The following is a 23,377-nucleotide window of genomic DNA, read 5'->3' on the forward strand; positions in this document are numbered from 1 at the left end:
CTGGTGGTCATCTTTAAAAACCCCAAATGGGTTTTAAAGCTGACTGCTGGGTTTCCATCCCCTGTCTAGTTTCTCGGGGCTGAGGACAGAAATCGGGCGCAAGTGTGAACACCCCCTTATTCTAGCAACCCAAGTCAAGTATTTCCACTGAAGTAACTGCAATAATAGCAATGACCTCTTAAAACAAAGTAAAATCTCACAAGTTCATTTTCTTTATTTTATATATCCATACATTAACATGATACTACCATTGAACTGTGACTAAGATACCTATAAAATGGCCTTTTATGTGAAACTAAAGGAAGCCTATAAATAAAACTAACTACTAAAAATTCTCTACATTGGTCAACTAGTATCTATGCTGCCCATAGCAACTAATGTTCAGTTTTTATCTTTCAACGCATTTCACATTCCGAACTGTAACTGCTATGGAGTTCAATCCATTAAATCCAATATATCCTCACAGAAGAAGACGAAAAAACCTCTAAGCAGATCCTTACTACCCACGTCTCTATATCTGTCTCGTGTTTTATATGGTTCAGACTACATATAAAACAGCAGGCAGCAAAGTGTCAAGCCATTCTCAGCGCCCCATCATAGATTTGTACGGGCTAAAAATGGTAAAGCCTACTCACATAGTTCTGCCAACAAGATGTAATTAATTGTTGACACCAATGATTTCCAGAAAAAAAAAAGACGTAAATGTGCAACCCAGTTTTGGCAGGTGTTTAGCAGCAATATGCCAGTATCTCAGAACGTTCTCTAGCATATGTTCAGAAACTTTGTGACTTCATGCAATATGAATTGCTTCACACGGTGATTACCACCCATCCATTATGTATCCATTATGTCACAAACAATAATTAACAACATGCCAGTCTGCTGTTTCCGTGTGTGGTCCACGGCTGACAAAATGAAAGATCATTTCCAGTGCTCCGTAATAGAGGGCTAGAATGTCTCCACAGGGGTCAAAATATCTGCATAATATTATTTATGTAAAATTACAGCTAATCAACAGGTTTCATATGGATAGGAACAAAAAAAAAATCGCATTCAAACATTGCATCTTTCAATGTCCTCCGAATTTTGTGATTATAGAGGAGAAAAGACATTTATGGAAGCAGCTGACTTACTAATGGCTGAAGACTGAATCTAAAGGTCAATACATTTTATAGTCATTTTATAATATTTATAGGAAGCGGAAACTAAATTAAAGGAATTTTTTAGGCTTTTTAATTAATAACCTATCCTTAGAATGGGTCATCAATTAAAGATCTATGGGGGTCACCTGGGACCCCCATGGATCAGTTGTTTGAAGCGACAGCATGCTCCCTAAACTCTGCTACTGCTTCAGAGGCCATGTGATGTCACCTGATCTGATTGCATTTCAGTCCCATTCAAGAGAATGGGCTGATCTCTGATACAGTGCTGTGTGTGCTAAATACTTAACAAGTTGCAGCGCCCACCTAAGTGTTACAGTTCTTCAGATGGCTGCCCCCTACTGATCTTTATTTGATCACCTATAGTTGAGATCAACTATTTAGCCTGAAAAAACTCCTAAAGTCCCCTGCCCCCCTCAGACAGCCATGGTTCTTAAATCATTACTATTTAATCTTTTGTGCATTTTTTAACTTTTTTTAAAAATAAACAATCTTATAAACATGATATTATACATACGTAAAAGAAACTAATGGGTCATCAACAAGTAGACAAAGCACAATGGAGGTGTAGACAGTGGAACGTATAGTGGTACGTATAGTCAAGGGTCATGTGACAGCAACTTATTTTGTGAGACACGTTGCACCCACAGGTGGGTCCAATTGGGGTCTTTGGTAAAGGAATACCAGGGTGCCCATATGGTGCTGAATATGGGTGCAGCAATGAAAGTCTAGAGGAGAAAACTCTTCCAGACGAGCAATCTGGGCGATTTTCCTAAGATAATGGGAGCGGAGATTCTGTAGTACAGTTGAGAGGGACGAGAGCCTTGGCTGCTGACAAAAGCCTGTTGGACCTGTGCCCAGTAAGGTCTGATTCACTCACAGTCGTCCCCCCCCCCCCCATATATGGTGGTATGAGTCAGTGGCTTTATAGCAGCACCAACACATAGGAGGAACATCAGAGGAGTATTTGTGTATCTGTGCATGCCTTTTATATAATCTTGCAGTGAATTTGTATGTAGACTCCCGCAGGTGGACACACAAAGTGTTTAAATATAGAAGTAATGTCCTCAGACGAGAGCGACACCAGGAGGTCCTCCTCCCAGGCCTGTGTGAAGTCTCCACATCTCATAAGAGAATAGAATACAGTGTCTCTAACCAGGAGGAAGCACAGCCAGATGTACTTTTTCTTTATACCATTTTGGGGAATGTCTATTGTTTTACCTTTTTTTAATGATATTTTTATGGCAAAACAACAAAAATATGGCAGTTCGGATCTTTTGATATATTTTTTTCTGCTATGGCGTTCACCTTATGGGAATTTTATTTATAAGTTTATAGACCAGGCATTTTTGTTTATTTCTACATATTTTTTTTTTTTAAATAAATATATATAATTTTTTTTTTTTTTTTTTTTTTTTTTTTAAATTTAGCCCTTTACAGGTCTTAAACCAAGGTTTCTGATCACTAATTCAATACACTTCAATGCTAATGTATTGCAATGTATTGAGTAATTGCTATATCCTCACTACAGGCTCCTCTAGGCACTAAGTCATCTAATGACAAGCCTGTGAGCCTTCAATAGGCTCCTCGCTGTCATACTAATGGGTCATTGGCTCTGAATACCAGCAGAAACCTAAAGCTATGGTGGACGCTCAGCTCCTGAGTGGCTGCTATATTTAAATACGTGGCATCTTCCCTAATAGTAAAAGGAAGGCGCTTCTGTGGAGAAGGACGTTCATGACAGACTGTCAGAAACCCTTCTGACTTTTTTTTTCAGCAGCGTTTTTTATTGCATTTTCAAGTTTTTCTCTGCGGACATTCTTTCCATATTATACATAAAGCCAGCACCAACATTTCTGCATCTATAATTCACAGGCTGCAACTTTTCCTCTGCAATTTTTTTTCTGCAATGTGTGGATGGTATCAGCCAGAATCACATCCACTTTGCAGGTAATGTAAAATGCAGTGTTTTTTTGCACTCAATTCTTGTTATTTATAGATACAATTTCATAAGATGCCAAACTGATTTATTAACATATATCCAATATTTTTGGAAGGTGGAGGGAAACCATAGAATCATAAATGTAGGAAGATTTTTTTTTTATTTTTTATGTAGATTGTGAGCCCCACATAAAGCTCACAATGTACATTTTTCCCTATCAGTATGTCTTTTTGGAATATGGGATGGAAATCCATGCAAACACGGGGAGAACGTACAAACTGCTTGCAGATGTTTTTTTGCCCTTGGTGGGATTTGAACACCAGGACTCCAGCGCTGCAGTGCTAACCACTGAGCCACCGTGTGACCCCGAAAGTAGGAAGATTTGTACTAATTCCAGCCGCTGACACAATAGGCCACCTAATAACATTCTCAGGAACTTAATACAGATTACTACATAAGTAGCTTCCAGATATCTAAAATATCTAAGTTGCGTTTTAACCATCCGGAAAGAAATTCTTCCCTTTTAGAGTATCAGAACTGCTACTTCCACTCCCATGTTATATGGAACCTTTCATCTTTTCTCCTTTTTATGCATACCTTTTGATACAGTCTGTGTGAATTCTGTGTTAAATTAGTTACTCACTAGGTGAAGTTATATGGTTGGACATGTACTGTAAAATGGTAAATGTAAATGACTTTTCATGTAAAAAAAAAATGTTTCATTTTCCAGAACATCACGTAGAAGAACCGTCCAAGAATGTCAGCAGGATACTACAGAAGCAGGTTGATGATGTAAGAATGGAGTGGGACAAGTTGAACGTGCGTTCAGATGAGTGGCAGAAAAAATTAGATGATGCACTTGAAAGACTTCAGGAGCTCCAGGATGCAATGGATGAACTGGACCATAAACTACGTCAAGCAGAGGCCATGAAAGGGTCCTGGCAGCCAGTGGGAGATTTGCTGATTGACTCGCTACAAGATCACATAGGAAAAATCAAGGTCAGTTCTGAGAAAGGTTTACTACAATAAATATTGGATTTCTATTGCAGGATATGATGTAGCAAAAAGAAAATTTATTTATAACATCTATTGTCTGATTTACATTCAAAAGAATCCAGGTTATATAGATGTAGCAACACTAACCTAAACAGCAGGCACATTACCTGCTATTCATAGGAAACAAGTCTAAGACTCTACAGGGATATTCTGCATAATGTATACTGTAAGGGGATTGAGAAATTGGTTGTAAGGTAGTTACAGATGCCTTATGTACAGTGCATTATGCCTGCTGGGCAGTATATGACTCGAGGATTTGTAGAACACCAAAGTGGGAATCCCTGTGTCATGTATAAGTAACTATGGTGTTCTTTAGGTATACTGTATATCATAGTGTATAAGTTTGGTCGATTATTCATAAATAGCCAAATTTGCCATTGTTTCTGAATTATTGGTCTACAGACATCATACAACAAACAAAGGGGTATGTATTTTTTGCCAATTCATTGCCTGTCATGTGTTTGTGCACCACATGCGCATTTTCAGTAAGTAAGCACATTATGCCAAGGAGAGGCATACAGAATGAAAAGATTGTATGGTATATGGTAAAGGCCATTGTCTACATAGAACAGACAATACTGCTTTTTCACGGACTGGTGGACCATGTCCCATCTGGACATCACTGTTGCAGCTTTAGGCAATTCTTCACAACTTCTCCTAATGTGATTTTTTTTGTTTTTTTTCTTTTTAATACAAGCAACACATTCCTATGTGACTTGTAACGGTTTTGTACTATTTTCAATTTACGAAGGGATAAGATTACAGTTTTTTTCATGTTTCCCGGGTGAGTTTAAATAAAGAAATCCTGCACTGCAAGATTTGGCTTAACTATATAACAGGCAAATACACAGTAAACCCTCAGGTATTGCCATCAACTAGTATCAAAAAGAACAACTTTCAGATGTTTGTGCAAAAATGATTACTTGGTCTCAATTATTATTAATAATACCTGACATGTAAAAAGGCTCCCATTGCTTTCTCTGCCCGCATTTCTGAATTTTCTAGATACTGAACAATATACTTGTAGCACAAATTGCAAATAGTATAGGGCACAAAGCAGAGGGGGGGTGGATTTTATTTTATTTATTTAATTTTTCCACTCAATGCTTGCGAATCTGCAAAGGAAATTGATTAGTCTCAGTTGTAAACTTGCCAGAAACCATATAGCTATAAAATCAGCAACTGCATTTAACAATTGGGTGGACACTGATGTTAGACAGCGGTTGTCATATAAAGGACCATGTTAAGTAGAGATGAGCGAACACTAAAATGTTCGAGGTTCGAAATTCGATTCGAACAGCCGCTCAATGTTCGTGTGTTCGAACGGGTTTCGAACCCCATTATAGTCTATGGGGAACAGATACTCGTTAAGGGGGAAACCCAAATCCGTGTCTGGAGGGTCACCAAGTCCACTATGACACCCCAGGAAATGATGCCAACACCTCTGGAATGACACTGGGACAGCAGGGGAAGCATGTCTGGGGGCATCTAACACACCAAAGACCCTCTATTACCCCAACATCACTGCCTAACAACTACACACTTTCCACATTCAAAAAAACCTCTATCAAAGTGGGAAAATACCTGGAAACCTTCTTTACTCCCCAAATGGATGGACACAAACCCCAATTTAAGCTCAACAAACAGTAACAACCACCCCTTTAAATCACGTTCCCCATGACAACCACAAATGGAATAGGCAATGGGAATTCCAAAAGCCCTCACCCTTAACTGTCATTTTGAGTGTGTGTGTGTGTGTGTGTGTGTGTGTGTGTGATGTGGTAAGACCTTCCAAAATTCACTTTTCTAGCCCTTAACATGAGCCCTTCCAAACAAAGTTACATGACCTTAAGCTGAGCTACCAGCAGAGATTGAGGCCCTTGGCATGAGTAGAGCCTTGCACCAGCAGTGTTTTTGGCACTTAGGGTGAGTTGAGCCTTGTACCAGCGTGTGTCCCTTAACATCAGGCGGGCCCTAAGTTCTGCGCTTTGCACAAAAGTTCCACATTAACTAGGCTGAATGGTACAAAGATTAGTAGGCCCGAGAACCAGGAACAGGTCTTGCAATGGCTGTCGGATAACGCTTAAAGCACATTGTCCACCAGCCAGTCAGCCTCTACCTCCTCTTACCCAACAGTCTTGTCCTCCTTCCACCCAAAATTCCCAATCTTCTCAGAACAATAACCCCAACTGTCCCTGCTCCCCAGAGCTGTTCTCCCTTCCTTTGACTGTACCGCAACCTGCCCCTCCATTTCGCGATTCCACGGACCTAACAGACGAGTATCTGTGTCCAGATGCTCAAACACTAGAGTCTCCTCCATTCCATCTCCGGTCGATTTGGTGGCGGATGACCAGCAACCCACCCTCATCGACGACGATGAGACGCAGTTGCTGTCAGGGCAGCCAGTTGACATGCGCATTGTGCAGGAGGAGGCGAGACAGGAGTTGGAAGAGGAGGTGGTGGACGACGAGGACACCGACCCCACCTGGACAAGGCAGATGTCAAGCTGGGAAAGTAGTGTGGATGTTGAGGCAGGTGCAGCACCAAAAAGGGTAGCTAGAGGCAGAGACATGTCCAGAGGCAGAGGTCAGCTGCTTTGCCGAAGCCAGGCCAGACCCGGAATGTCCGAAGATGTTCCCTTTTGTACCCAGCCCAGAAAAACTCCCCCATCGAGGGCACGTTTCTTGAAGGTGTAGAGTTTTTTCAAGGAATGCGCCGAGGACAGATATAGTGTCGTCTACACAATTTGCCTCTCGAAATCGAGTAGGGGCCCTGAGAAGAGCAACCTGTCCACCACTTCAATGCACCGTCATTTGGAATCCAAGCAATGGAATCAGTGGCAGGCAGCAACGGCAGGACAAACGTCGCCCGCCGTTCATGCCACTGCCTCTGCTCACAGTGCTGGCGATGCACTCCAGAGGACGAGCCAGGACATCACTTCATCTGCCTCCGCCACTTTGTTGACTTCTCCCTCATCCTCCCCTGTTTCTGTCTTATCTCCTTCTCCTGCACCATCAAAGGCACCATCAGGCGCTTCTTTACAACAACCCACCATCTCTCAGACATTGGAGCGCCGGCAGAAATACACCGCTAACCACCCACCCACGCAAGCCTAGAACGCCAACATCGCTAAACTGCTGGCCCAGGAGAGGTTGGCGTTCCGGCTTGTTGAAACTCCCGCCTTCCCGGACCTGATGGCAACTGTGGCACCTCACTATGCCGTCCCTAGCCGTCTCAACTTCTCCCGGTGTGGCGTCCCCGCCTTGCACCAGCACGTGTCACTCAACATCAGGTGGGCCCTTAGTTCCGCGCTTTGCTGCAAGGTCCACTTGACCACCGACACTTGGACAAGCGCCTGTGGTCAGGTATGCTGCAGTGCTTATCTTTAATGACAGGCAGGGTGAATGTGGTGGAGTCTGTTCCCCGGGTGCAAACTGGGGTGGCCTATCTCCTCTCCCAGGCCAAAATTCATGGCAGGAGTAGACTGAAACCCTACGACGCTGCAACCTCCACCACAGCTACTAGCGGCAAACGCTAAAACACTGATGTGGGGAGACGTCAGCAGGCGGTGCTGAAGCTCATCAGCTTGGGGGACAGACAGCACAGTGCCTCCGAGGTCAGGGATGCCATCCTGGCTGAGATGGCATTTTTTTTTCCCTGCTACACCTGGGGCCTGGCATTTTTACGCCTGTGATAATGGCTGGAACCTGGTAGCGGCTCTGGAGCTTGCCAGCCTCCAACACGTTCCATGTTTGGCCCAAGTCTAACCTAGTGGTGCAAAGTTTTTTAAAAACATACCCAAATGTACCGAAGCTACTGTTGAAAATGCGGCGCTTGTGCGCCCACTTTTGCAAGTGCACAGGAGTCGCTGCTAGCCTAAAAACACTCTAGCAAGGCCTACATCTGTCCAAACACAGGCTGTTGTCCGTCATTCACACACGCTGAAACCCTACAATACCATATCTTGAGCAGGGTGTGTGAGCTGCACAGACCTTTGATGGAGTTCCATCTACAAAACCCAAGGGTTCCTCAAAGTCAGCAACCAAAGTTTCTGCACCATGAGTTTCCAGGGGTGGCAGAGTTATGGCTAGGGGAAGAGGCATGGATAGGGATGATGTCTAGGGGCAAAAGCAGTGTGGATGTGGAGGCAAGCTAAGCAGGAAAAACTGGGGGTACAAGCTAAGGCATGGACTGGGGTGATGTCTAGGGGCAAAAGCAGTGTGGATGTGGAGGCAAGCTAAGCAGGAAAAACTGGGGATACAAGCTAAGGCATGGACTGGGGTGATGTCTAGGGGCAAAAGCAGTGTGGATGTGGAGGCAAGCTAAGCAGGAAAAACTGGGGGTACAAGCTAAGGCATGGACTGGGGTGATGTCTAGGGGCAAAAGCAGTGTGGATGTGGAGGCAAGCTAAGCAGGAAAAACTGGGGGTACAAGCTAAGGCATGGACTGGGGTGATGTCTAGGGGCAAAAGCAGTGTGGATGTGGAGGCAAGCTAAGCAGGAAAAACTGGGGGTACAAGCTAAGGCATGGACTGGGGTGATGTCTAGGGGCAAAAGCAGTGTGGATGTGGAGGCAAGCAAAGCAGGGAAAATGGTGGCTAGAGGCAAAGGGATGTCCATAGGCAGCAAGGGCAAAGATGCAAAACTCTCCCGTTTCAAGAATTTTCCTGACTTGTTTCCCCACAAAACATTCCTGGGAGGAGGGCTGAAACACCACCCTCCTCCTCCTCCGCTGTTAGATTTACCCCAGCTACGAGCTGAAAACGCTGCAACACTGGTGTGGGGAGACGTCAGCAGGCTGGGCTGAAGCTCATCAGCTTGGGAGACGGACAGCACACTGCCTCTGAGGTCAGGGATGCCATCCTGGATGAGATGGCAATTTGTTTATCCCCGCTGCCCCTGGGGCCAGGTTTTTTAGCTTGTTGGAGGGCTCTGGAGCTTGCCAGCCTCCAACACGTTCCATGCCTGGCCCACATGTTCAATGTAGTGGTGCAATGATTTTTAAAAACATACCCCAAATTAGCTGAGCTAAGGGTGAAAGTGCGGCACTTGGACACCCACTTTCCCAAGTCTACAGTACCTGGAGCTAGCCGCAATACACTCCAGCAAGGCCTACATCTGCCTGAAGCACCTACTGTTGTGCGAGGTCACCACACGCTCTAACCCTAGATACCGTATGTTCAGCAGGGTGTGTGAGCAGCAGAGACCTTTGATGGAGTACCAGCTACAAAACCCAAGGGTTCCTCAGAGTCAGCTCCCTCACTTTCTGCACCATGAGTTTCCATGGGTGGCAGACTTATGGCTAGAGGCACAGGCATGGATAGGGGTGATGTGTAGGGGCAAAAGCAGTGTGGATGTGGAGGCAAGCTAAGCAGCAAAAACTGGGGGTACAAGCAGCCGGTGACATCATCACTGACAAGCACAGCTGTCTGTCAGCTGACAGGCTGACTTTCACCAAAATGAACAGACAATGGATAGACTCATCATATACATGTCAGTTACATGACAAATTTAGTGCAATTTGCAAGTCCAAGATGGTTTGGAGATCTGCGGAGAGGAATCTCACCACCTCTTGCGGGTGCCATCATTTGGAAGGCAAGCCCTGGGCTCAGTGGGTGAGAGCAAGCGCAGGATAATCGTCGTTTGGCCTGGCGGCCACTGCCTCTTCCACTGTTGACAGGGCTGGCGCTGCAGTCCAGACCAGGAGCCAGGACACCTCCACATCTGCCTCTGACACTTTGGGGAGTTCACCCTTATCCTCACCTTTTCCTGCCATTTCTCCTTTTGCCCGCGCCATCATGCGCCTCTTCCCAGCAACTCCCCATCTCCCAAGCCTTTCATTTCATGCTAAAGTACAGCGCAACCCACCCACATGCCCAAGGCTTCAACGGCCTCATCTCAAGAAATCTGGCCCAGGAGATGTTGGAATCCCGGCTGGGGGACACTCTGCCCTTTTTGGGCAGAGTGTCTACTGCGCCACCGCACTGTGCCGTCCACACCAGCACTTTCCCCCAAACATGAGGCGGTCCCTAAATTCAGCGCTTAGCCCTAAAGTTCCATGTGACCAGTTACGAATGGACAAGTGCATGCGGACAGGGACGCTACCTTTCAATTTGGGCACAGTGGTTGAATGTAGTTGAGGCGTGGACCGGGTCGCAAAATGTGGTGGCCTGACTTGTCTCCCCACACAACATTCCTGGGAGGAGGGCTGAAACACCACCCTCCTCCGCTGTTAAATTGACCCCAGCTACGAGCTGGAAACGCTGCAACACTGGTGTGGGGAGACGTCAGCGGGCCGTGCTGAAGCTCATCAGCTTGGGGGCCAGACAGCACACTGCCTACAAAGTGAGTCATGCCATCCTCGATGAGACGGCAATGTGGTTTTTGCCACTGCACCTGGGCCCAGGCATGTTGTCATGTGTGATAATGGCCGTAACCTGGGATTGGCTCTGTAGCTTGGCAGCCTGCAACATATTCCATGCCTGGGCCACGTTTTTAACTCATTGCTGCTAATCTTTTGAAAAAGGTACCCCAATGTTCCTGAGCTACTGGTGAAAGTGTGGCGCTTGTGCGGATAGTTTTTAAAGTGTATAGTTGCCGCTGCTAGCCTCTATGCACTCCTACAACGCCTGTACCTGCTGGAACAACGGCTGTTGTGCGACGTCTCCACACTGCTGGCACTAAACATATCATGTGTTGAGCAGAGTGTGTGAGCAGCACAGACCTTTGATGTAGTTCCAACTCCAAAACCCTTGGGTTCGTCAAAGTCAACTCCCTCAGTTGCTCAACCATGAGTGGCCATGGGTGGCAGACTTATGTGAAATCCCATCCCATCCATTGCACTGGACACGAAACATTAGCATGCGCTCAGCACAACTTCGGATATGGCAGATGCGTTAAGCAGGGTGCAGGGTACAACACAGACCAGGCCCGAGCACCAGGAACAGGTGTTAGAAATACTGCAGCATCTGCCATTTCCTTCCAATTTTGGGGTTTTGGACCCGCCACCGACTTGTCTGGACCTAAGTGGGGATCATGAGACACAGTTGCCATCAAGGCAAGCTGTGGTCATGTGCGGTTTGCAGTAAGGGGGCAGTGCGCAATTGGAAGAGGAGTTGGTGGATGACGAGGCCACCGACCCCACATGGACAGGGGTGATGTCTAGGGGCTAAAGCAGTGTAGATGTAGAGGGAAGCTAAATCAACAAAAAACCTGGGTAGAAGCAAAGGCATAAACTGGGGTGATGTTTAGGGGTGAAAGCAGAGTAGATGTGGAGGGAAGCTAAGCAGCAAAAACAGTGGGTAGAAGCAAAGGCATGCAAAACTCTACCCTGTTGGAAGACTTATTCCTAGGTCTGGAACACGTTAATGGCCCCCCTGGACAAATTACTGCCACTCAGGGGCCTAGTGTCACCAGGAGGGACAAGTATAGGCGCATGTTGTGGGAATACCTGGCCGACACCAGCTCTGTCCTCTCCGATCCCTCTGTGCTCTACAGCCTAAACTTATTTTCTCATCTTTTTTTCTGAACTGCACATCTCTTGCCTGCTTCCTTTGGGATCTTAGAAATGGTGGTCCACTTCCACAGATGGTAACTTCAATAGACAGTGTAACGGGAGTAGCTGAGGGATCGCTGTCTTAACCACTTTTTGGCACAAAATTAACTTCCAAAGCCAAATATGGTGCAAGTATATGATGCAAGGACACCTACACACCTATCTCTGACACATTGGGGAGTTCACCCTCATGCGCCCTTTTGGCCTGCACCATCATGCGCCTCTTCCCAGCCACTCCACATTTCCCAAGCTTTTCATTGCAGGCAGAAGTACAATACAACCCACCCCCATGCCCAAGCCTGTAACAGCCTCATCGATAAACTGCTGGCCCTGGAGATGTTGGTGTTTGTTTATGCTTCTGGAGACCCAGGCCTTCCGTCAGCAGATGGCAGCTGGGGCACCTCCCTATGCTGGGCCTAGCCGTTACTACTTCTCTTGGTGTGCTGTCTCTGCCTTGCGCCTGCATGTGTCCCATAACATCAGTCGGGCCCAGAGCTCTGCGCTTTGCTGCAAGGTCCACTTGACCACCGACACATGGACAAGCGCCTGTGGTCAGGGATGCTGCAGTGCTTATCTTTAATGACAGGCAGGGTGAATGTGGTGGAGTCTGTTCCCCGGGTGCAAACTGGGGTGGCCTATCTCCTCTCCCAGGCCAAAATTCATGGCAGGAGTAGACTGAAACCCTACGAAGCTGCAACCTCCACCCCAGCTACTAGCGGAAAACACTGTAACACTGGCATGGGGAGATGTCAGTAGGCCGTGCTGAAACTGATCAGCTTGGGGGACAGACAGCACAGTGCCTCCGAGGTCAGGGATGCCATCCTGGCTGAGATGGCATTTTTTTTTCCCTGCTACACCTGGGGCCTGGCATTTTTGCGCCTGTGATAATGGCTGGAACCTGGTAGCAGATCTGGAGCTTGCCAGACTCAAACACGGTCCACGCATGGCCCACGTTTTCCAACTTGTTGGTGCCATGTTTCTTTGAAACCTACACCATTGTGCCTGATATACAGGTCAAAGTGGGGCCATTTTCGTAAGTGAGAACTAGCCTCTGCTAGGCAGAAAACATTCAGAGCACACTCCTCTCATCTTCGCACCGTTGGCTGGCGGAGGAAGACGAGGGGGTTGGAGTGGCATCTGATGTCCCTATCCCACACGAGGCTAGAGGGTGCACTTCAGTGCATCCCATTGCTTCACCACAAATGGTGTGAAGGGGAGTGGAAAATGGAGGAAATGGAGAGTGACCCTTACAGTTGGGGCTAGCAAAGGCATGCCAAGTAACACACTGGCACACATGGCTGACTTCATCTTGGGTTGCTTTTCAACACATATTTCACATCATGAAGAACAAATAATACTGGATTTTTTCAAGCCTCGAACCCCGGTCTAGGTCTAATGTCTGTTCCTTTCTTATATTAGGGGAGAGGGAAAAAAAATTACTTCAGTGATACGTTTAGCGTACATAGACTGACTATTAATGTGTATCCCACTTAGTGTTGTTAGGGTTACACACCGTCACAACCTGGCTAAAGCTTCTATAGCTGTTAATAAAGTCAACATAACTTTACGGTATCCAAAAAGACAGCTGGTACCGACAGAGAGCAAGACAAATGTCACCCAAAGCTGTGAGCTCTGAACATTCACAGTGACTTTGGCGTCATCATCATTATAAGGGAGCGGGTGGTAATAAATAACTTGGCAGTGCCTAAAACCCAAAAAGCTTATACAAATATATTTACATTAAGATACACAAATGAAACTTTTCAGTAGCATGTCATGAGACAAGCTGATAAGCTCTTCCTTTGTGCAGTGCTATTTGAAAGTTAAACGCTGCCTTTATTTTAATTCTGGAGAAGGTGCAGACATTAGATTTAGAACATGTTGTCTTCATTGTCCAAATCCTCTATATAGGTAACGTGTTTTTCGGGCCGAGCTGTCTGGGAACGAGCTGGTGCAGCACTGACAACCTGGGTGAATATGGCAAGAGCCTGAGATGTAGGGTGAATGAATCCCCAAATTATTTGTGGAATTCCCAGTGAGACAATGGCACTGTATACCAGTATTAAAAATTGTGGGTGCACATAACCCCCATATATTCTTTGAATTCCCAGTCAGACAATGGCACTGTATACCAGTATTAAAAATTGTGGGTGCACATAACCCCCATATATTCTTTGAATTCCCAGTGAGACAAAGGAACTGTATAGCAGTATTAAAAATTGTGGGTGCACATAACCCCAATATATTCTTTGAATTCCCAGTCAGACAATGGCACTGTATACCAGTATTAAAAATTGTGGGTGCACATAACCCCCATATATTCTTTGAATTCCCAGTGAGACAAAGGAACTGTATAGCAGTATTAAAAATTGTGGGTGCACGTAACCCCCATATATTCTTTGAATTCCCAGTCAGACAATGGCACTGTATACCAGTAGTAAAAATTGTGGGTGCACATAACCCCAATATATTCTTTGAATTCCCAGTCAGACAATGGCACTGTATACCAGTAGTAAAAATTGTGGATGCACATAACCCCCATATATTCTTTGAATTCCCAGTGAGACAAAGGAACTGTATAGCAGTATTAAAAATTGTGGGTGCACGTAACCCCCATATATTCTTTGAATTCCCAGTCAGACAATGGCACTGTATACCAGTATTAAAAATTGTGGGTGCACATAACCCCCATATATTCTTTGAATTCCCAGTCAGACAATGGCACTATATACCAGTAGTAAAAATTGTGGGTGCACATAACCCCAATATATTCTTTGAATTCCCAGTCAGACAATGGCACTGTATACCAGTATTAAAAATTGTGGGTGCACATAACCCCCATATATTCTTTGAATTCCCAGTCAGACAATGGCACTATATACCAGTAGTAAAAATTGTGGGTGCACATAACCCCAATATATTCTTTGAATTCCCAGTCAGACAATGGCACTGTATACCAGTATTAAAAATTGTGGGTGCACATAACCCCCATATATTCTTTGAATTCCCAGTCAGACAATGGCACTATATACCAGTAGTAAAAATTGTGGGTGCACATAACCCCAATATATTCTTTGAATTCCCAGTCAGACAATGGCACTGTATACCAGTATTAAAAATTGTGGGTGCACATAACCCCCATATATTCTTTGAATTCCCAGTCAGACAATGGCACTGTATACCAGTATTAAAAATTGTGGGTGCACATAACCCCCATATATTCTTTGAATTCCCAGTCAGACAATGGCACTGTATACCAGTATTAAAAATTGTGGGTGCACATAACCCCCATATATTCTTTGAATTCCCAGTGAGACAAAGGAACTGTATAGCAGTATTAAAAATTGTGGGTGCACGTAACCCCCATATATTCTTTGAATTCCCAGTCAGACAATGGCACTGTATACCAGTATTAAAAATTGTGGGTGCACATAACCCCCATATATTCTTTGAATTCCCAGTGAGACAATGGAACTGTATAGCAGTAGCAAAAATTGTGGGTGCACGTAACCCCCATATATTCTTTGAATTCCCAGTCAGACAATGGCACTGTATACCAGTAGTAAAAATTGTGGGTGCACATAACCCCCATATATTCTTTGAATTCCCAGTGAGACAAAGGAACTGTATAGCAGTATTAAAAATTGTGGGTGCACGTAACCCCCATATATTCTTTGAATTCCCAGTCAGACAATGGCACTGTATACCAGTATTAAAAATTGTGGGTGCACATAACCCCCATATATTCTTTGAATTCCCAGTCAGACAATGGCACTATATACCAGTAGTAAAAATTGTGGGTGCACATAACCCCAATATATTCTTTGAATTCCCAGTCAGACAATGGCACTGTATACCAGTATTAAAAATTGTGGGTGCACATAACCCCCATATATTCTTTGAATTCCCAGTCAGACAATGGCACTATATACCAGTAGTAAAAATTGTGGGTGCACATAACCCCAATATATTCTTTGAATTCCCAGTCAGACAATGGCACTGTATACCAGTATTAAAAATTGTGGGTGCACATAACCCCCATATATTCTTTGAATTCCCAGTCAGACAATGGCACTATATACCAGTAGTAAAAATTGTGGGTGCACATAACCCCAATATATTCTTTGAATTCCCAGTCAGACAATGGCACTGTATACCAGTATTAAAAATTGTGGGTGCACATAACCCCCATATATTCTTTGAATTCCCAGTCAGACAATGGCACTGTATACCAGTATTAAAAATTGTGGGTGCACATAACCCCCATATATTCTTTGAATTCCCAGTCAGACAATGGCACTGTATACCAGTATTAAAAATTGTGGGTGCACATAACCCCCATATATTCTTTGAATTCCCAGTGAGACAAAGGAACTGTATAGCAGTATTAAAAATTGTGGGTGCACGTAACCCCCATATATTCTTTGAATTCCCAGTCAGACAATGGCACTGTATACCAGTATTAAAAATTGTGGGTGCACATAACCCCAATATATTCTTTGAATTCCCAGTCAGACAATGGCACTGTATACCAGTATTAAAAATTGTGGGTGCACATAACCCCCATATATTCTTTGAATTCCCAGTGAGACAAAGGAACTGTATAGCAGTATTAAAAATTGTGGGTGCACGTAACCCCCATATATTCTTTGAATTCCCAGTCAGACAATGGCACTGTATACCAGTATTAAAAATTGTGGGTGCACGTCACCCCAATATATTCTTTGAATTCCCAGTCAGACAATGGCACTGTATACCAGTAGTAAAAATTGTGGGTGCACATAACCCCCATATATTCTTTGAATTCCCAGTCAGACAATGGCACTGTATACCAGTATTAAAAATTGTGGGTGCACATAACCCCCATATATTCTTTGAATTCCCAGTCAGACAATGGCACTGTATACCAGTATTAAAAATTGTGGGTGCACATAACCCCCATATATTCTTTGAATTCCCAGTGAGACAAAGGAACTGTATAGCAGTATTAAAAATTGTGGGTGCACGTAACCCCCATATATTCTTTGAATTCCCAGTCAGACAATGGCACTGTATACCAGTATTAAAAATTGTGGGTGCACATAACCCCCATATATTCTTTGAATTCCCAGTGAGACAAAGGAACTGTATAGCAGTATTAAAAATTGTGGGTGCACGTAACCCCCATATATTCTTTGAATTCCCAGTCAGACAATGGCACTGTATACCAGTATTAAAAATTGTGGGTGCACATAACCCCCATATATTCTTTGAATTCCCAGTGAGACAATGGAACTGTATAGCAGTAGCAAAAATTGTGGGTGCACGTAACCCCCATATATTCTTTGAATTCCCAGTCAGACAATGGCACTATATACCAGTATTAAAAATTGTGGGTGCACATAACCCCCATATATTCTTTGAATTCCCAGTGAGACAATGGAACTGTATAGCAGTATTAAAAATTGTGGGTGCACGTAACCCCCATATATTCTTTGAATTCCCAGTCAGACAATGGCACTGTATACCAGTATTAAAAATTGTGGGTGCACATAACCCCCATATATTCTTTGAATTCCCAGTGAGACAATGGAACTGTATAGCAGTATTAAAAATTGTGGGTGCACGTAACCCCCATATATTCTTTGAATTCCCAGTCAGACAATGGCACTGTATACCAGTATTAAAAATTGTGGGTGCACATAACCCCCATATATTCTTTGAATTCCCAGTGAGACAATGGAACTGTATAGCAGTATTAAAAATTGTGGGTGCACGTCACCCCAATATATTCTTTGAATTCCCAGTCAGACAATGGCACTGTATACCAGTAGTAAAAATTGTGGGTGCACGTAACCCCCATATATTCTTTGAATTCCCAGTCAGACAATGGCACTGTATACCAGTAGTAAAAATTGTGGGTGCACATAACCCCCATATATTCTTTGAATTCCCAGTGAGACAATGGCACTGTATACCAGTAGTAAAAATTGTGGGTGCACGTAACCCCCATATATTCTTTGAATTCCCAGTCAGACAATGGCACTATATACCAGTATTAAAAATTGTGGGTGCACATAACCCCCATATATTCTTTGAATTCCCAGTCAGACAATGGCACTGTATACCAGTAGTAAAAATTGTGGGTGCACATAACCCCCATATATTCTTTGAATTCCCAGTGAGACAAAGGAACTGTATAGCAGTATTAAAAATTGTGGGTGCACGTAACCCCCATATATTCTTTGAATTCCCAGTCAGACAATGGCACTGTATAGCAGTATTAAAAATTGTGGGTGCACGTAACCCCCATATATTCTTTGAATTCCCAGTCAGACAATGGCACTGTATACCAGTATTAAAAATTGTGGGTGCACATAACCCCCATATATTCTTTGAATTCCCAGTGAGACAATGGCACTGTATAGCAGTAGCAAAAATTGTGGGTGCACGTCACCCCAATATATTCTTTGAATTCCCAGTCAGACAATGGCACTATATACCAGTAGCAAAAATTGTGGGTGTATATAGCCCCAATTCTATTGCTAGGGGACTTGCAGGGTATTTCTGAGGTGAAGGTGGGGGGGCACACCGTTGGAACGGGGATTTGGGGTGTATATATGGGGTATACGGGAATACACTGTCAGTGTGTTCCATTCAGGATCCTGGGAAAGCTGGGTTGCGGCGATTGAGCCCGTCAGTGCCACGTTACACTGACAAGCTTCTCCCTGGAATTGAAGTTATATGTAAGCCCAATATATTCTTTGAATTCCCAGTGAGACAATGGCACTATATGGCAGTAGCAAAAATAGTGGGTGTATATAGCCCCAATCCTATTGCTAGGGGACTTGCAGGGTATTTCTGGGGTGAAGGTGGGGGGGCACACCGTTGGAACGGGTATCGGGGGTATATATCGGGTATACGGGAATACACTGACAGTGTATTCCATTCAGGATCCTAGGAAAGCTGGGTTGCGGCGATTGAGCCCGTCAGTGCCACGTTACACTGACAAGCTTCTCCCTGGAATTTAGCTCTTATAAGAGCTGTTGGTTGTCTTCTCCTTCCTATCCTAGCCTGTCCCTGCCTACCCAGAATCTAAGCCCTAGCTAGCTGGACGGAAACCTCCGTCCTCGGTGAATTGCAAGCTCAGAATGACGCGAAGCTGGGCGGCGCTGTTCTTTTAAATTAGAGGTCACATGTTTTCGGCAGCCAATGGGTTTTGCCTACTTTTTTCAACGTCACCGGTGTCGTAGTTCCTGTCCCACCTACCCTGTGCTGTTATTGGAGCAAAAAAGGCGCCAGGGAAGGTGGGAGGGGAATCGAGTAATGGCGCACTTTACCACGCGGTGTTCGATTCGATTCGAACATGCCGAACAGCCTAATATCCGATCGAACATGAGTTCGATAGAACACTGTTCGCTCATCTCTAATGTTAAGTTGTTAGACAATATGCCAAATACTAAAGCAGATTACATTAGCACGAATATTCATATCGTTTCCCAAACACATGTCAAGAAGTGACCAGAACAACTAAGTAGCAAAATCAGGAGAATTGCACTGCGGCCTAATTTTCTTGTTCCATTTATAATACATTTTCAACATTAGTAGTCTGATGGATGTTGTTTATCGGTCACCTGAATATTCTAATCTATGTAGGGTCAGTATATTACAGGGAGAAAATCTGCTCTCCTATTAGCCTAAATAGTCCAAAATCCCGCTCCAAACACTGAGTTATAGGAAAAATAACAACACATTTACTGACAGCCAGAGAGAATAAACTTACATAGACAGTCTACTACAGTGCCAGATTTATTATAGGGGCTGATGTTAGATGAAAAATCAGGTTTAAATCAAAATTTTGTCTCAATTTGTAGCATTTTGTCACTTGTAAAAGGGCGTTCACACGACCGGTATTAGTGCTTGTTTTTAGCACCATCAGAAAATTATCCATGAAAAATCTGTTAAAAATCTCAATTATTTCAATGGCATTTAATATGGCATCCATGTTCATCAAATCTGTCACAGGTCTGTTAATGTGTAAATTTTCATAAAGAATGCATTCAATGGATGCCATTAAGAAAATGGGCACATTAACATCCATTAGTGTCCATTTACTTTTCATTATGATAGCCTTTTTTTTTTTTAATAGACTCTATTTTTGTGTCAACCTACCCAAAGCCACATCACCCTTTCCTCACAAAGTCACATCCATTTTCTGAATAAGTCACAAAAATTTATCTCAATCTTGTTATGAAGAAATTTTCCGAGTTGCAGCACATTTTGGTGTATTTTACATCACAGTCAAGTTGTTAACAGTAAATCTGTCCCTATGAGTAAAACTAGCCTTACTAGTTTGCCTTGCTCTAAGTGTAGAAGTTACTGTGTAATTGTAGTATTTTTGTCTTATGGTTATTGAAGACCACACTGCAGAAACCCCCTATAGATTGCCAGAATGGAGATCCCAAGCTCCCTGTTCCGCATTACTGCACAGTCAAGCATATGCACTGCAGCTGCAATCATAATCTATGGGGACAGTAGGGTACATTGAATGGGGTAGACACTGAATGGAGCACCAAAGTGCAGACTCACCCGCCACTCCATTCATACTCCACCTTGGCAGGGTTAAGTGTGAACAGTGCAGCAATATATTACAGCTGTGCACTGATAAAAAGCAGACAATAGACACTAAAGGAAATAGCAGATATATATGACTTGAAATGCATTCTATTCTAGTTGGGCTTCAGGACATCAAAGTAGTACTCACTAAAGATGCATAAATGAAAGTCGCTAGTAAGAGACGTATCCTAGATGATGGGAGGATAGTTGGTACTTGGACTGCAAGCATCTGCTTAACCATCTACTATGATAAAAGCAGCACAAAATCTTTCCAGCTGTTTTATATTCCTATGAATAGGGGAAACATCATGTAAGTAATTTTACATTACACAGATATTGGTCATGCATATAAGTTATCCACAGGGCGTACAAGAGCTCAGCGCAGATCAGTAAGTTTTGTCCTAAGGTAGTGGATTACATCTTAACCTATACCACAGGATAAATGTGTGTAAAGTACAATGGAAAGACTCTTTTAAAGGGATTGACATAGTTCAACAATGAATTTGTAGACCGTATTCTTTTATGTAGTATATAGTGTGGTAATACAAGAATATAAATTCATTCTCAGATTCATTTTAGTATATCCAGGATTCTACGTCTGTGCTGCAGAAACACTATACATTAAGTGCATTACAGATTATTAGTATTATTATCATACTATACAGTAAATGTTATCATGGAAAATATAAAAAACAATACTATTGCTATATATCTTGTAGTGCTGCTCATGTCATCTCATAGATTGTAAGCCCTCGCGGGCAGGGCCCTCTACCCCACCGTGCCAGTCAGTCATTGTTAGTATTATATCTACCTGTATATTCTGTGTATTGTATGTAACCCCCAAATGTAAAGCACCACGGAATTAATGGTGCTATATAAATAAATAATAATAATAATAATAATAATTTTATGCTTTACTTGTAAGATTAGCATTTTCATGTTGGGTGGGAAAATAAAAATATACATATCCATCAAAACTATAATACTGACCAATGCTATGAAGGCTACAAGGTAAATGGGTTGCTCAGTGGGGACAGTGACTGTGTGAGGTATTTCTTGTTTGCCAAGATGGCCCCAGGATATAGAGACGATATTGAACTGGGATGTCTAGGACGCACTAGTAAAATACATTCTGGAGGCCCACTATGCAGCTACTTGTAAATATTACCTGACACTTGTTTGCAAACTCCTAAAATGTTGCCACCATATATGTATTTTTCAGTAGTCGATTGCTACCTACCTCTTGCCTTTGATTGTTTCTGTGCGATCAGTGCTTCTGCCTCACTTTTGTCTTGAACCTGGGATATGTGCTCACAGCACAGGAGTCCTCAGAGGAGGTCCAGGGAGGAAGGATACTGGTTGGTCTGGCTCAGCATGTAGATGTTATCTCAGCTGCCCAATATGTATACAGTATATAAATAATTAACCCAGTATATTATACAGTGCCTGGTTTAGAAGCTGTACAACAAATATCTGTATGAAGTACAGTGAGTGTAGTGTGCCAAGTCCGGGTAAGCTAAGGGCCCACATAGCTTAGGGGCCCACCAGAATATGCAGCTGTGCACCTCCAAGCCTGAGTAGAGACCAGCAGGACCTGGTAAGCATCAGAACAGGAGCAGCAGGGGGAATATAGAAGGAGAGTTCTCCATTTACTGGCCCATCGGCTCCCCAGAGTGGAAAGTCATAGCTTTCACTTATTTATTAACCCTAGATGAATGGGGCTATTTACCAGAGTGGCTCACGCTGTGGAATCCTTGGTAAGATTGAGCGAGATGCTTATTTTTCCCGTCTCCTGGTTGGAATAAGGGTGGATGTGGGCCTGTTTTTGAGGTGATAAACCATTTAGCATTAAAAGGTTATTCTCGTCACAGATCTTTATATATCATATAACACAGGATTTGTCATAATGTCTAATAGATGTGAATCCCACCTCTGGGATTGCACCTATTTCCAGAATAAGGGTCTCTGGCACCCGGTACTGACTGATGTTATGACCACAATGACTGGATAAATGGTAGCGAATGCACAGCTCTCTCCACTCACTTCTGTAGGGATTCCAAAACCAGCCAGGCATGCTTAACTTGTCTGTATAGCATAACTATCTCTATTGAATGTACCCATTTAATAAAACAATGTCTATGAATTTACCCACACAGGGAAAAAAAAAACAAAAACAATAAAGCAAGTAAATTGAAATATTTATGCTTGGCACCAATTACATGATACAAAAAAGTCTTCATCATTTCAGCCAGTAAGAATTTAATTCTAAAGATCAAGAAGGTCCACTCTGAAAGTAAATCCTCTAAACAGTCCATGCTTCAAGTTAACTCAAACCAAGTTGACCTTACTTTATTTTATTAAAAGGGTCACACTATGTCCCATCAGTTTCCTGCATGAGCCCTGGGTTGTATGAAGATTGTGTCCCTCCACTAGGATAAAGTTTTCAGGATCTCTTAGGGCTCGTGCACACGTGAACAAAGGGGCGGATTTTGACAGCGGATTTCGCTTCAAAATTCGCCCCTTTACAATGGTGGTCTATGCAGACTGCCGGGCTTCTTTTTTCTACTAGCGGCGGGCTGCTGCTAGCGGAGAAAAGGAGCGACATGTCCTTTCTTCAGGCGGAAGCCGCGGCGCGCTGGACCGCGGCTTCCTCCCAGCGGCAGCGCCCTCCTATGTCGGCGCATTCATTTGATGGTCGTGGTAGGCGGGTTTTGACCAGAGAGACGCGGCTTGCCGCATCTCTCTCTGTGTCAAAACCCGCACGGGCGCCCCACGTCTGAACTAGCCCTTAAATGGGATGACTATCAGAGGAATGAATATTCTCATAGTTAATCAATTTGCAGGTTAGGATGGGTTTATGCAATGCATACAACATCAGATGAATGTAGCCGAAGGAAATTTTATTTTTAATGGCTAAAGGGTACAGGAAGGGGGACCTCACCATGAAAGAGCAGAGGTGTCCGGCCACCCACACTATGATGCTGCCCCCTAGTTTCTGGGTAGACTATCTGCAACCATGCATGTATTTACAGGTACACATAAAATTCTACCACTTTCAGGCCATGTGTAA

General features: G+C 43.7%; 1 protein-coding gene across 13 annotated transcripts in view; it reads left to right on the plus strand.

The window, feature by feature from the left end:
- Positions 1-23,377, plus strand: part of DMD (dystrophin) — a 1,873,751-nt gene that overhangs the window by 1,476,515 nt on the left and 373,859 nt on the right. For all 13 annotated transcript variants that reach the window (XM_075265063.1, XM_075265067.1, XM_075265060.1 and 10 more), the window contains one exon: positions 3,833-4,101. In XM_075265063.1, coding sequence (XP_075121164.1) covers positions 3,833-4,101 — 269 coding nt within the window. The remainder of the gene's footprint in view (positions 1-3,832; positions 4,102-23,377) is intronic.

This window comes from Leptodactylus fuscus, chromosome 2, assembly GCF_031893055.1.
Source record: "Leptodactylus fuscus isolate aLepFus1 chromosome 2, aLepFus1.hap2, whole genome shotgun sequence".
Classification (NCBI taxonomy): Eukaryota; Metazoa; Chordata; class Amphibia; order Anura; family Leptodactylidae; genus Leptodactylus; species Leptodactylus fuscus.